Source organism: Tetrao urogallus (genome assembly GCF_951394365.1).
Source record: "Tetrao urogallus genome assembly, chromosome: 1".
NCBI lineage: Eukaryota > Metazoa > Chordata > Aves > Galliformes > Phasianidae > Tetrao > Tetrao urogallus.
Window position 1 is genome coordinate 86,382,729 of NC_136813.1, and position 13,916 is coordinate 86,396,644.

The 13,916-nt window shown below is 41.6% G+C and overlaps 1 protein-coding gene across 1 annotated transcript; it reads left to right on the forward strand.

The window, feature by feature from the left end:
- Positions 1 to 317: 317 nt before the first annotated feature.
- Positions 318 to 13,670, forward strand: TMPRSS2 (transmembrane serine protease 2; the record flags this gene model as incomplete). Its single annotated transcript, XM_079549346.1, has 13 exons — positions 318 to 332; positions 1,409 to 1,610; positions 1,935 to 2,018; positions 3,398 to 3,517; positions 4,664 to 4,793; positions 5,882 to 5,992; positions 6,645 to 6,688; positions 7,379 to 7,553; positions 9,290 to 9,465; positions 10,591 to 10,686; positions 11,623 to 11,765; positions 12,564 to 12,716; positions 13,440 to 13,670. 13 exons carry the CDS (start codon positions 318 to 320, stop codon positions 13,668 to 13,670), a joined length of 1,680 nt encoding a protein of 559 aa, XP_079405472.1.
- Positions 13,671 to 13,916: the final 246 nt, after the last annotated feature.

The following is a 13,916-nucleotide window of genomic DNA, read 5'->3' on the forward strand; positions in this document are numbered from 1 at the left end:
CAGGCACCGCTGCCATCCTCTGGGTTTGTGTGATGCTCCTGTGGATGAATGACTGCCACTGTGTGATCCACTGGGTTGTATTGAGAGGCTATTGAGATCCAGTTTCAGGCTGTACCTTCATTTATACTCTCTCTCAAAAGACTTCCATATTTCTTTTTCCCCCTAATTTGGCATTTTTCTAAAGATTTAACTGATGAGAGAGGTGGACAAAGCTTTTTGGTTACAACCATTTCCGTTATGACCACTTCTTGTTTTTTTATAGGTTCAGTCTTTACGTCTGAACACTTGAATTGTTTCAGGACTGCTGTAAAGGAAAGATGACCTCTACTGTAGTAAGTGAACAAAATATTCCTTTCTGAATTTTTGTTTTTGTGAGGTTGTGTCTCTTTACAACTATTAGAATGCTGAAGGATGTGCGGGTTAGTAAGTCTTTAAAGAGGTGGGTAGAAGGAATTCTCATGCTTTCTGCATAATGGGAAAGATAGACTGCAAGACAGGTGTAAGAGGCTTGAATTAATTAGCATTTCAAGTGCTCAGATATTGATGGGACTAGGTTTATACTTTTAAACCGTATGTTTGAGAGAGATTGGAATGGCTTCTGATTCATAAATCTCTTGCAGGATAAGTATTCTGCAACTTGTTGTAGGCCAGGGTGTTTTGGAAATACCTCAGGTGTGCCTTGCATTGCCATGGAACAAAATGGCAAGTAAGCCTTTTTCTTAAACCTGGACAGTTGAATATATAAGGGCTGTTAGTTGTCAACATTTCTTTTGATGATAGTATTGCCTGAACCTTGCTCCTTATTTGTACTGATGTTCAAGTGAAATGACCAGTGCAGCTAACTGGTAGGCTGGGTTTAAGAATCCTTTTAAGGTTGAATTATTTTGGATTAGGAAATTGATCTTTTAACATGCCTTCAGGGCTCACTCTGTTGCTATCTTTATTATTCAGAGTGTGAGGAATTACGTACATGCTGTAAATCTCTTTCTCGATGTAAATCAGTGCGTTGGACACTTGCTAGGATTTTGGTAGGACAAGGGGGAATCGTTTTAAACTAAGACAAGGGAGGTTTAGGTTAGATATTAGGAGGAAGTTTTTTGAACTCAGAGAGTGGTGACACACTGGAACAGGTTGCACAGGGAGGCTGTGGATGCCCCATCCCTGGAGGCATTCGAGGCCAGGCTGGATGTGGCTCTGGGCAGCCTGGTCTGGTGGTTGGTGACCCTGCACATTGCCGGGGGGTTGAAACTAGATGATCTTTGTGGTCCTTTTCAAACCAGGCCATTCTATGATTCATTACCTAGTAGAGTTCTGCATGGAGGTGGCATCTTAAATTTACTTTGTTCTAATTGCAGTCTTGCTTTTTTTTTTTTTTTTTCCCTTTTTTTCTCATAACGTTATCATTTAGAATCCACCACCGTACTATGAAAATCATGGCTTTCAGACAGAAAACTACTATTCTGCCAGGCCACAAGTAGGTGCTAATCCATATCCACAGTACTTTTCTACGAATGTTCCATCAGTGCCAACTTATATCCCAAGAGTTTCCAACCATCAGTCAAGCATTCCAGTAGCACCTCCATCCAGTTCGTCCAGGATGTGTTCATCAAGTAAGATTCGTTGGCATTTCTTCCAAAGTTAGACTTAATGTCTTCCAGAGTAAGATAAGAAATAAAAGTGGTCTTTCCTTCAGATTCCTGTATTGAGAGAATCTGTGAGGGCTGCTTCCTCTCTATAAATGAGGAAGTGATGGCTGGCTGTCGTACCAGGAACCTGAACAATTTGGAGGAAAGGTGGTGAAATGGAGAAAAGTTTGATGAGCAAACACCACCAATTTTTGAATTCAGTAAAATACACATAGCGCTTGTGACCATGCTGGAAATTACCTTATTTGTGAACCTAATTTCTCATTTTTATCCATACTTTCATTTCAGGTATGAAGAAAATCATAATAATTGTAGTATCCATTTTAGTAGTCGTCGTTTGTGCAATTGCTGCTTTCTTGATCTGGTATTTTGGTAAGAATTATTCTTTTTGTTGTTGTTCTGAAAAGAAAAGATGTAGTGCTCTTTTAAAGTTAGAAATATAGATTCTTGTCTTTCATTTTATGCTGAATTAAGGGCAAGGAAGTCTTTGTCACCTGTTTCATAAGAGATAAACTAGTGTGGCTTTTAGAAAAAGGCCTTAACTGTGGGATGTTTGTTTGTTTTTTAATAGTGCTACTATTGCTTTCCTTTCATTTTGTCAAATGAATACATTTTTGACATCAAATGATGTCAGTTTTTTGCCTCCTCTGGAGCAGCTGGCTTTTCTGGAAAGCTACAATCTGTCTGGGAAAAGCTGAGGCAGTACAGCTCTATGTTGTAGTAGCTTTACTAAAGAGTAGCTTGACATCTTACAAGGGTTTGTGTTTTGGTGGCTAGCTGGCATGTGATTGTGGGCAACTGATCCTAGAGTACATTTAATTTGGGAAATTAGTACTATATATTAACACTGAAATGAAACTGTATTCTAAATTCTAACTTGGCTTAGCTTCAAAGGAAGGAGATGAAGTAAATTCATATGCCTTAGCTGCTAAAGTTAAGGTAAATGATCAAGACGTATTTTACTTTGGTAATATGGGACCGTACTTAAAGCTGAACTAGTTTGCCTATGTTTATTTGCTTTTGTGAGGCTTTTGATGTAAGTGGGTTAAAGTTGTGTGTGCCCAGTCCAAGTAACCACCGTAAGCTGGAACACAGGTGACATGTTGAACTTGGACGTCATCTCCAACCGGAATGACTGAACTCTGAAGCTGGGCTATAGCAGTTATGTTTGGCTTACCCAAGTCGATTTTGTGATAACTTAATTTCCCTTTCAATTGAATAATTTTTCTAAGAAAATTGAAGAACAATTTGCTATGTTGTTAGGAACCTCTCTGTTCTCTATGGGAAGGGAAAGGAAAACAGAAGGTAGTTCATTTAAAATTATTAGGCAGCCACTTTGTGTTCTTAGTTGTTGTTTTTTTTTTTTAAACTCAGATTTATGCAGGGTGAATGTAGTCTTCTTTTAAGTAGGACTGAAAACAACAAGGTGTGATTAATTTCTTCTTTCTTTGCTTCGTTGGTGTGAAGTTGACTCCTTTCAGAAAACTTAGTAGAGCTTGTTTATTTGGGGGAGGCAATGGACAAAATTGTCCATTCAGTCAGCTGCATCAATGAGTTAATCTGACAAGTGATGTGAAGGACAAAGCAATAAATCTTTGATTGTGTTAGGTGAGGTTTCCTCCCAGCTCTGAGTTTAAGAGTTTGCTGGTGCTTTGCTCTATTAAACTGACGTGTTCCATAAGGTGAGAGTTGGCGGTGATTGCTTGAGGCTAAGCTGATGTTCAGTCTGATGACCTTGTTGCTCCTTTCAGTTGAGGATCGTTGTCTTGGATCCTTAATAGAGTGTGGATCTTCGGGAGCGTGCATTTCTCCCTCATTGTGGTGTGATGGAATAACTGACTGCCCAAATGGGGAGGATGAAAACCGGTGTGGTGAGTACCAGCAGTCAAGCCAGCGCAAGAGTTTTTGGTCAAATTCCTTTGTCTAAAGCTTGCTGAGTTACCATAGGGCCAGCTTAGCTCAGCTGTATCTCTAAAATGGCTTGGGATGTTTGAATACATCAAATCTTATATCTGGATCTTCAGTCAGTTTCCGGTTGATTGAAGAGCTGAAGCAAAATGACTGGCTCAGAGTTGAGTTTGCTGGAGTTTTAATATTTTAAAAACAGTTTCTCTTTTTATTTGATTTTCGTTTATGCAAATCTGAGTATGACATTGGCTCTGGAATGAACTGTTGTTGTAGAACTTCAGGTGATAGTATAGAGCTTTTTCCACATATTTCACATTCCTCGTTCTCCAAATACTTATTTTCAGTTTCACATCTGCTTTGTGTAAGAAAGGTCTGATTAGTGTTTTTCCAACTCGAGCTGACAAGAAAAGCTGTGGTGAAGAGCTGGAATTGTGAGGTGAAAATGTCATCTGTTTGCCCATTCCAAAGGTCTGGCACTTGATGCTAGCACCTGTGTTGTGCTTATGCTGTTTGTGAACTCCTATTCTGTCCGTGCTTCATGCAGTATTAGCTTTTACTGGCATGTGCTCTAACAGCTGTTCCTCTCCATTTAGTTGAATAATTAGTTTTTGGAGAAGCTTGCTCAGTCTGCTCTTTTACTTGAATTATTTTGCTATAAATTCTTTTGCAGATAAATACACAGTGGGGCATAGAAGATTGCTCCTTGTTATGTTTTTGTTCTATAGCACTTGTCTGAAGCAATTTGGCACATTAAGATATAACAGAAATAGATTACGTCAGATTATATTTTATTTACATGTAATACATGGCTGTGTAGGTAAAAGATGGAAAATTGAGTATTTCAATCTTCTGCAGTGTTAGAATATGAAAGAGTTTTGAGAATAAGAACTGAAATGATGAACACTATATTGCATACTTTCCCTTAAAATTTCTAGTAGAAACTGTCTACTTGATATTTACTCTAAAATTGAATAGATGGCAGCATTAAATTAGCACCAGCTTGTGCATACAAATATCATGGGTGGCAGAACCTTTAAACAGAGCAGTAACATAGTGTGTGTGGTGTTCTTATGTTTTTGGGATTTGTTCTTTTCTTCCTTTTCTGGCAGTTAGACTTTACGGACCAAACTTCATCCTCGAAGTTTATTCACCTGTCAGCCAAACCTGGTACCCTGTTTGTGAAGATGACTGGACTGATGATTTTGGGAAGATTGCATGTCAAGACATGGGTTACAGTGTGTAAGTCTAACCTTTGTCAGTCTTTGCAAATACATGGAAAAGTTAATATTCCCTTAAATCTTGCAGTTTTTAAGAATACAAATCAGAAACAAAAAGCAGTTAGTGATCTAGCTTTGTTGAACTCAAGCGGATCTAATTTAACAATGATAGGTATTACAGAATCAAAATGGAAGGTTCCTCTGACAGGTGATGTGTGTCTGGCATGCATGCAGTAGTTACTCCGTGGGGTCACTTGTATGTAAACATTCACTCACAGTAATCCTCCAAAGCTTGCTTCACAGTACCAGCTTGTTATAGTTGCCCAGTAACGTCCATTCTGGCTTAATTTGTCATCAGTATTACATGGAAAGCTTTGATCTCCTGAGGACAAATAACAGATGCTTGTGTGGAAGATCAGCACAAATGTTTGTGGCAAGAATGCTGTCCGTGTTCTCCATGCATAATGCTGTAGCCTGAATTCTTCTGCAGTTGAAATACTTTATGTTGCCTGTCTCTGATGTGGCAAGTGCTGTCTTCCAGTGTGTAATGTAATGAGGGCAATTAATTGCCCAGGCAGATCTGGCATGTGCACAGGCTGCCTGCAGCACTTGTAATTAAGGACTCTGAACCAGCAATAACCAAAGTAGTTCTCAGACAGTAAGTCAACCCAGCAGCAATGTTGCAAGGCTGTTCCTCAGCTGGAAAGCCCTGCAGAGCAGCAGCATTTACTACCCCTGAGGCTGTCTCATAGAAATGTGTTTGCTAGAACTTATTAGACTTGAACTTCACTGTGTATGTAGAGATGCAAAGGCATCTCTTCATCGTGCCTTGTTTCATGAGGCTGAAGAGTGGTACCATGTACACATAATAGATAACAATATTATTTTAATCTACTAATTAACTGTCTGGTGGGAAACTGAGCTTGAAAGATTTCTTTAAGAATCAGTCTCTGGCGCTAGTACTGCACCATTGGGTTTTTTCTGTGCTTAATACAGAAAGAAATTAATATTTTAGAATTGCCCTTGTCAGAAGCTGTGGCTTGGCACTATTTATTGTCATTTGAAAACCAAAACTGCTGGTTTTCTTAGTACGATCTTTCTGTTTCACAGAGATACATATTACTATAGCCAAGGAGTAGCAGCTGATGTCTCCATTAGAAGCTTTATGAAGCTAAACGCAAGTGCGGGGAATACAGACTTGTACAAAAGGCTGCAAAGCAGGTATTGTTGCTAAAAAAAATAATTTCTTTTTATCAAGAAATTCTTTTTATTTTTTTAGCTGTTGTAGGAGATATAGCCTGCCTAACAATAAAAGGAAAGAGACCTTGTTTTCAGTCTGCTTGCAGCAGCTGCTCTTCTCTGTATTTAAAAACACTTCTACTCTTCTTTTAAAAGTGTAGATGCCCTATCCTGTTCCTCTGTGCTCTTTGGAAGGTTGACGTGTCAAAGTTGCATTAAACAAGTCTGAAGCCTCTTATTCGCAAACATGTAGATTGCTATACCTGAAAAGTTATTGTCTTACTCCCTTGTTGTTCAAATTCCTCTATGACTATTTCATAAATCAACTCAATTTTCTCTTATGCTGTTCTTTATCTTGCTCCTCAATAGGCTTACAAGCCTTATGTGCTGCCTGGCTGTACTGTGGTCTGCGGTCTTCCATGTGACAGTTTTGGCGAATGCAAGAAACGGTGAAGGCCAGATGGGTATTGGTAGGGTAGCTGGAGAGAGTGAAGAAAGGAGGAAGATGAGCATGAAAGCAGGGCATTTAGCTGGAATGGGTAGGAAGCAGCTGGAGGGTGAGGGTGAGCTCTGCCCACTGTCTGCTTCGCTGGGTGTCTTAAAGCTTGTTTGCTCTTTTCTATTTCTATTGCAGTGATTACTGTGCATCAGGAAATGTGGTTTCTCTGCGCTGCATAAGTAAGTATATGTTTCTCAGACTTCCACTTGTTGATGCCTTGAAGCGCTCTGCCCATAAATCCTTTTGAATCTGCATGAATGATTGTTTGGTGGGAACGATGACTAAATTCTGTGCCCTGGTTTCAGACGTTAAGGAGCAGAATGGCAGAGGAGACAAGGGGAATGTTAGGTCCCCAGCTTTGTCTTTATTGTTACATGTTCCTTTAAAAAGCTTGCCCCATGATGAGCTCTGTAGTCATTGCTGTGCGATGTGGAGGGAAGTCTTTGGTGCGCTGACACATGGCCATCCAGTGGTCATCGCTGTTCCTCACCGCAGTGAGGTGACCCCTGGGTGTTGCCTGTCCTGTTGCATGGGGGGGTGTGTGTCTGTGCGGCTCACCAAAGACATTCAAAGGCCAGCGTTCAAGGCTGTAACAATCCACCCTCTCACGGTTCACTTCTGAAATGATGAACTGTGATGCACAGCTACCAATGAGGAGGGCAGTGTGAAGGACTGGAGCCTTGGTCCACCCTGTCCCCATGAGTCCGAGCACCGTAGAGCAATGGCTGGGCTGTGGCATCAGCTCACAGCAGTGCAGTGGATGTGGTCCGTGCTCCCTTTCTATTGAGCTTTAGTGAAGCCTGCGATGAAGAAGCCGCCTTTGAAACCAGCTCTCTCTAATGCGTGTCTGTGTATGCCTGACCCCTCAGAGTGTGGCCTGTCCACTGAAAGCAGAGCCATCATGGGCAGGATCGTGGGCGGCAGCATGGCGACGCTGGGGCAGTGGCCGTGGCAGGTGAGCCTCCATGTGCAGGACACCCACATCTGTGGAGGCTCCCTCATCACCCGTGAGTGGCTGGTGACGGCAGCCCACTGCGTGGAGGGGTGAGTGCCTTTATTTCCTCATGTCTTCATGCCCCAGGGGAGTAAAGCCCAAGCCAGTATTAACCATGGATGTATGTATACCTATCTGGGGAACACTTTGTGTAGGCTTCGAGGAGAAGGAAGGCTGGTATTTTGTCAATTTTTAACTTGAAAGCAGAAACTTAAAGGACAGTTAAGTGTATTTATGTTTAAAGGCAGCTGCTTTTATTGGAGGGAAAACCCAGTAAGCAAAGACATTTTAACGGTTGGTTGAATCACAGTTTGAGGCTCAGCCAAGGGAAAATAACTTTGTCCTTAACCTTGAGAAAGGAATGTGAGCGTTTAGTTCTATGTGAAGATCTTATCCCTCCTCTGTTTTCTACTGTGTGCTCCATAATATACAAAAGTGTTAGGAGTGGTGACCAAGGTGTAGCTGGGTTTTAAGATTCAGTTTAAATTTGGTTTTCTTTGCAAAGTGGCTGTCAGTTCCGGGGGGGGGAGATCTCACACATATAGAAAGCCCTCTATGGCGTATGTGGGAATTGTTCTGGAGCACAGAGACTAATTAAATTATACCTAGTGAATATGCCTGATGTTAAAAACAAAAACAACAAAAACCCACCAAACAGCCACCTAGCATTTTCAAGATAAATTCCTTCACTAGATTATGTTTTTGCTAATTCTGGTTTCTGTTGCCCTTCCATGTTTTGGGTAGCACACGAGTGATAACACTGACATATGAGACTTCAGAAATAACACCTTGATCCCTCAGTTGCTGAAATCAATAAAGAGGCTTCTGTGTTCCAGTCTCAGGCTATAATTTGCTGTGCTGAGTGACAAAGGGGATTGGCAGTGATACTTAACTAACTTCAAATAATTTTTGTACACTTATGAAACTGGAGTCAAGCTCTCCTGAAGTTAGATGGCCTGTACCTTGTCTTTTAGGAAAAAAAAAAAATAAAACAAAGAAGAAAAAAAAAAAAAAAAAAAAAAAAAAAAAAAATCTTGTGGTCAGTTTTTGTTAATACATTTGCATTACAGTAAAAGTCATGCTGCTAAAGTTGACTGATGAAGGGAGACTGGCCAAAAATAAGGCACGAGTTACTGTTTGCTTTTGCCTCCAGAAGTGGCAGTCAAATACATATGCATTCTTGGTCATGGATAGTAAAAAGAATTCTTGGAAGGTTGAGTACTGTATCCAGTTCTGGGCTTCCTGGTACAAGAAAGACAGGGATCTCCTGGAGAGAGTCCAGCGGAGGGCCACAAAGATGATAAAAGATCTGGAGCATCTTCTGTATGAGGAAAGGCTGAGTGACCTGGGTCTGTTCAGTCTTGAGAAAAGAAGACTCAGAGGGGCTCTGATTAATGTTTATAAGTATCTTAAGTGTGAGAGTCAAAAGGACATGGCCAACCTCTTTTCAAAGGTCTGTGGGGACAGGACAAGGGGAAATGGCCATAAGCTGGAGCATAGGAATTTTCACACCAATATGTGAAGGAACTTCTTCACAGTAAGGGTGATGGAGCACTGGAAGAGGCTGCCCAGAGAGGCTGTGGATTCTCCTTCTCTGGAGATTTCAAGACCCACCTGGATGCCTACCTAGGCAGCCTGAGGTGGGGGGCCTGCTTTGCAGAGGGGCTGGTCTGGATGATCTCTAGAGGTCCCTTCCAGCCCCCGCAATTCTGTGATTCTGTGGTTCTGTAAGCTGAGTTTCTCTGCCAGCGAAGCAAATCTTCTAACGCTTGTTTTTTTTCTGTAGACAATTTTCTGATGCATACGTCTGGACTGTTTATGCTGGGATTCTGAATCAGAATGAGATGCAGTCAGCGTCTGGATACAGAGTGCAAAAAATAATTTCCCATCCAAATTATGATACAGATTCTAAAGACAATGATGTTGCCCTTATGAAGTTAGAGACACCGCTGACTTTTACTGGTATGTATTCTGCTCTTCTTAAGGGGGGGGAAAGCAGGGGGTAGTGAGCATATCTCTTAAAACTTCCGAAGTTGATCAAGAAATTCTTATAGATACTTACGGGAAGAACAAAAGAATATGAGTAGTGATACCTTAATGTGCCCAACCAACAAAAAAACCCCAATGCTCTAAAACCAACCCAAACCTCTGTTCCAAGTTCTTGATCAGATTCCTTGCTTTAAACTAAAAAGGAGATTTAGGTCAGATATTAGGAGAACAGTGAGGTGCTGGCACAGCTGCCCAGAGAAGCTGTGGTGCCCCATCCCTGGAGGCGCTCAAGGCCAGGTTGGATGGAGCCCTGGGCAGCCTGAGCTGGTGGGGGGCAGCCCTGCCCATGGCAGGGGTTGAGGTGGCATGGGCTTTAAAGTCCCTTCCAACCCAAGCTGTTCTATGATTCCCCATGTTAGCAGATTGGTAACAGTTTTTTAATACATAAAATTGAAAAGGGATTTTCTTAAAAGTGGGGATGCTTCCTTGTAAGCAGGCCATAGAAACTGAAATATAAAACATTACTTAAAGTACTTCATATATATACGTTCTATGTGTGTGTGGGTGCTATAATTACAAGTCCTGTATTTCAGTGCATCAGCTTAAACCGACTTGAGATATTCTGGAGGTTGTCTGCTTTCTAGAATGTTTGAAATCTTTTATTTCACCCTTCTTGTATACAGGCATTGAATCCCACTTGCATTAGTGATTATTTTCAGCAGGATTTTGCAAACAGGATGAAGCTAGTTGTTGGAAGAGTTTCTTCTCTCTCCTTGTTTACTGATCACACGAACTGTTGTTAATTGTTGCAGGTAGCCAGGTTGCCGGTTGAATAGAGCTAGACACACTAACTGTGCTCCTTCATCACTTTGAGGTCAGAATGCAGTAGTCCTCTAGGAAGGAGCAACTGCTTAGCTTTTCACTGCTGCCTGCGTTGCAGGGTATTGCTTAGCTGCAATGGGGGTAAAGTACAGAGAAAAGAGCACAGCATGTATGTACTTAAGGCAAATGTTGGTCATTGTGAGTAATGTTGTATCCACTTGTTTCACATTATGCCTGGACATCTGGGGCTAGACTGTCACTGTATTTGCTTTGTAGATAATATACAGCCAGTTTGTCTGCCTAACCCGGGATTGATGTTCGAGCCTAATGAGGAGTGCTGGATATCTGGGTGGGGAGCAGAGTATCAAGGAGGTAAGCATGGCTCTGACAACTTTGGGTCTTCTACACAGCCAATCCTCTTCAGACTCGATAAATTTGTGGGACTTGAGAACGGAAAAAAGAGGCAGTATCAGAAGGCTGAGAGAGCTGGGGCTGTGTAACCTGGAGGAAAGAAGGCTAAGGGGAGACCTGAGAGCGGCCTTTCTGTATCCAAAGCGGGGATATGAGAAGGAAGGGGACAGGCTCTTCAGAAGAGTCTGTTGTGACAGGACAAGGGAAAATGGTTTCAGACTAAGAGTGGAGATTTAGATTGGACATAAGGAAGAAATTTTTTACTATCAGGGTGGTGAGGCACTGGCACAGGTTGCCCAGAGAAATGGTGAATGGCCCCATCCTTGAAGACATTCAAACTCAGGCAGGATGGGCTCTGAGCAACCTGATGTCGCTGTAGGTGTGCCTATTCATTGCAGCGGGGGGGGGGGGGGGGGAGGGAGGGAGGGGTTTGCAATAGATAGCCTTTAAGGGTCCCTTTCGTCTTAAACGATTCTGTGATTATATGAAGTTTGTGGTCTGGGGTAGGGACAGGGCTACTGAATTTGGGATTTGCTGCCGCCTAGTGCCGGACCGCGAAACTGAGGAGGACTTTTTCATTCATTGCTTTGTTCACGTGCTTTTAATAGCCCTACGGCTAATATAGTTGCTTGGGCTTGTAGTAGGCAGGTCCTTATTATCTTGACTAACAGTACACTAACAGCAATGCAGAGTAAACAACCCCTGGGAAAGGAATTTAAATGTCAGGGTATTTTCTGCATGACGGACTTTTCATCTTAAGCATCCATCCCTGAGTTTCTCATGATTTTATTTTGTCGAGTAATGCTAGCCACTGAAATTTGTAATAGGAATGTAACTTGATGGTTATTCTGATATTGTCTTTGTTTTTATGTGTTTTCATGCTTGTTTCAATTTTAGGTAAAACAGCAAGTGACTTGAATTATGCCAAGGTACTCTTAATAGAACGTTCTACATGTAATTCTGTCAATGTCTATGATGGCATGGTCTTGCCTACAATGGTCTGTGCTGGATATTTACAAGGAGGAATTGATTCTTGTCAGGTAATTATTTCTAACTAACACCTAACAGTGATCTGGTTGATCGTTTTTGTGCTCTTATTAGTAGGGATTTTATCATCAGTTAATTCCAAACTGATAGAATTTTTAATATGTTTCTAATTGACTGATATGACTAACAGTTTAGTTGGGCTTCTAGTTTATTTTGTGGCACATCCTGTAGAAGGGAGAGCTTTTTGTCATGCTCTGCATGGGGGCCAGTGCTGAGAGGCTGAGGCAGTCTTTTTATATGTGCTTCAAGGATGTTCGGTAATCTCATACTTGAAAATGAACAAATGCTCTTTGTAATCACTACATTACTGTAGCATGACGCTTGTGAACAAGAAAGTCAGTAAAGTCTGTCTTGTTTAGTGCTTTGGGCAAACTATTTTCATTCCTATGGCATATAGTCTTCATTTAATACAGTAATTGACATAGTGTTTTATTTTAGTTGCTCCCTTGCAATAGTGTTTAGCTCTTTTTTTGAAATCCAACTCATATTCCAAGGGGGAATGGTTTTAGACTGAGACAGGGGAGGTTTAGGTTACATATGAGGAGGAAGTTTTTCACACAGAGGGTGGTGACACACTGAAACAGGTTGCCCAAGGAGGCTGTGGATGCCCCATCCCTGGAGGCATTCAAGGCCAGGCTGGATGTGGCTCTGGGCAGCCTGGTCTGCTGGTTGGTGACCCTGCATATAGCAGGGGGGTTGAAACTAGGTGATCTTTGTGGTCCTTTTCAACTCAGGCCATTCTATGATTCACTGGTGTCCAGTCACTAACAGTGCACCAATGTTTTGTGCAGGGTGACAGCGGAGGTCCTCTGGTAACAAACAAAAACTCGGTGTGGTGGTTGGTTGGAGATACCAGCTGGGGAACTGGCTGCGCTAGTCCCAACAGGCCTGGAGTTTATGGAAATATGACTGTGTTTACAGACTGGATTTATAAAAATATGCAGGTAAAATGTTTCTATCTTTCTAAATGCCCCAAGTCGTGAAACTTGACTTTAATCATTTATTCCATTCAGTTATTCCATTGAGAAGCATCCAAGCAATTGATGAGATGGTCTGTTAGCACAGCTAGAGCCTTTGTTTTTTGTTTGTTCTTTTTTTTAAAACAGGCCAACAGATGACAACGCCATTTCTCATTCGATGTTTCTGAGAACAAGAGAAAATGAAGCCATGGGTGCCTGGGATATTTATTCACTTTTACAAATGATTTTTCTCTTTGAATTTTTTTTTTTTTTTTTAATGACATGAAGGATTGCACGCTGGATTATGTGCTGGCTACAGTGACAGATTTTAGTCAGTGAGGGAATATCACAGTAAGCACCTTTATTGATGGGGTGCCTCTCGAAAAGTCGTTCTGCTAAATGCTTGCTGAGATTTTTTTTTTTTTTAGCTGAGTAACTTTCACTTGGTAATCAGGTGCAGGTTTAAAATAGAAATTTTAATCACAACTTCAGATTTTTGTAGCAGGGTTCTGAGACAGTTGGTTTTGTGGGGTTTTAAATTAACTGTCAAGTAATGTGAATATTGAATCTCTGAGCTGCTGGCTGGCAATGTAAGAAGAAATGAATGTTTTTTGGTATATATGAAGGGAAGTTTTCATGCACTATGTTAGTAGAGGCACAGGAAAAAAAAAATACAAACTGTATATTCAGGTAGTTATAAATCCTCAGGATCACGACAGCCGTCATCCAACTCAGATTGCTCCAAGTAAGATCAGTCTGATCCTCTCAGTAATTAAAAGTGCTCTTCTGCCTCGAACTGCTGTGACTCCTGAAAGGGCAGGACCTGCCATCGCTCGTGATATTGGTGACAGAGAGGAACGCTCCAGAGCTGCAGCAGAAAGGAGGCAGCTGAGCATCCTGCCAGCGAAGTCCCCTGCCACGTGCATCCAGAGGATGTGATGCTGCTCCGTGGGGTGTGCTGCAGGCAGCAGACCTCTGGCTGCAGCGCCCATCTGGGGACTGGGTGTTCTGGATGAGGAGACACAAGCCTGTGTTTCTGCCTAACCAGATGAACTACCTCATTTATTAAATTTGGCTTTTAGTACTTTAGAGCTCTCTTTTAGGTATCCGCATGATGTTTTTAGCAAAATACAATGAATATCAGAGTGCCACTTTGACTAAGATTTGGAAAATAAGTTATAATCA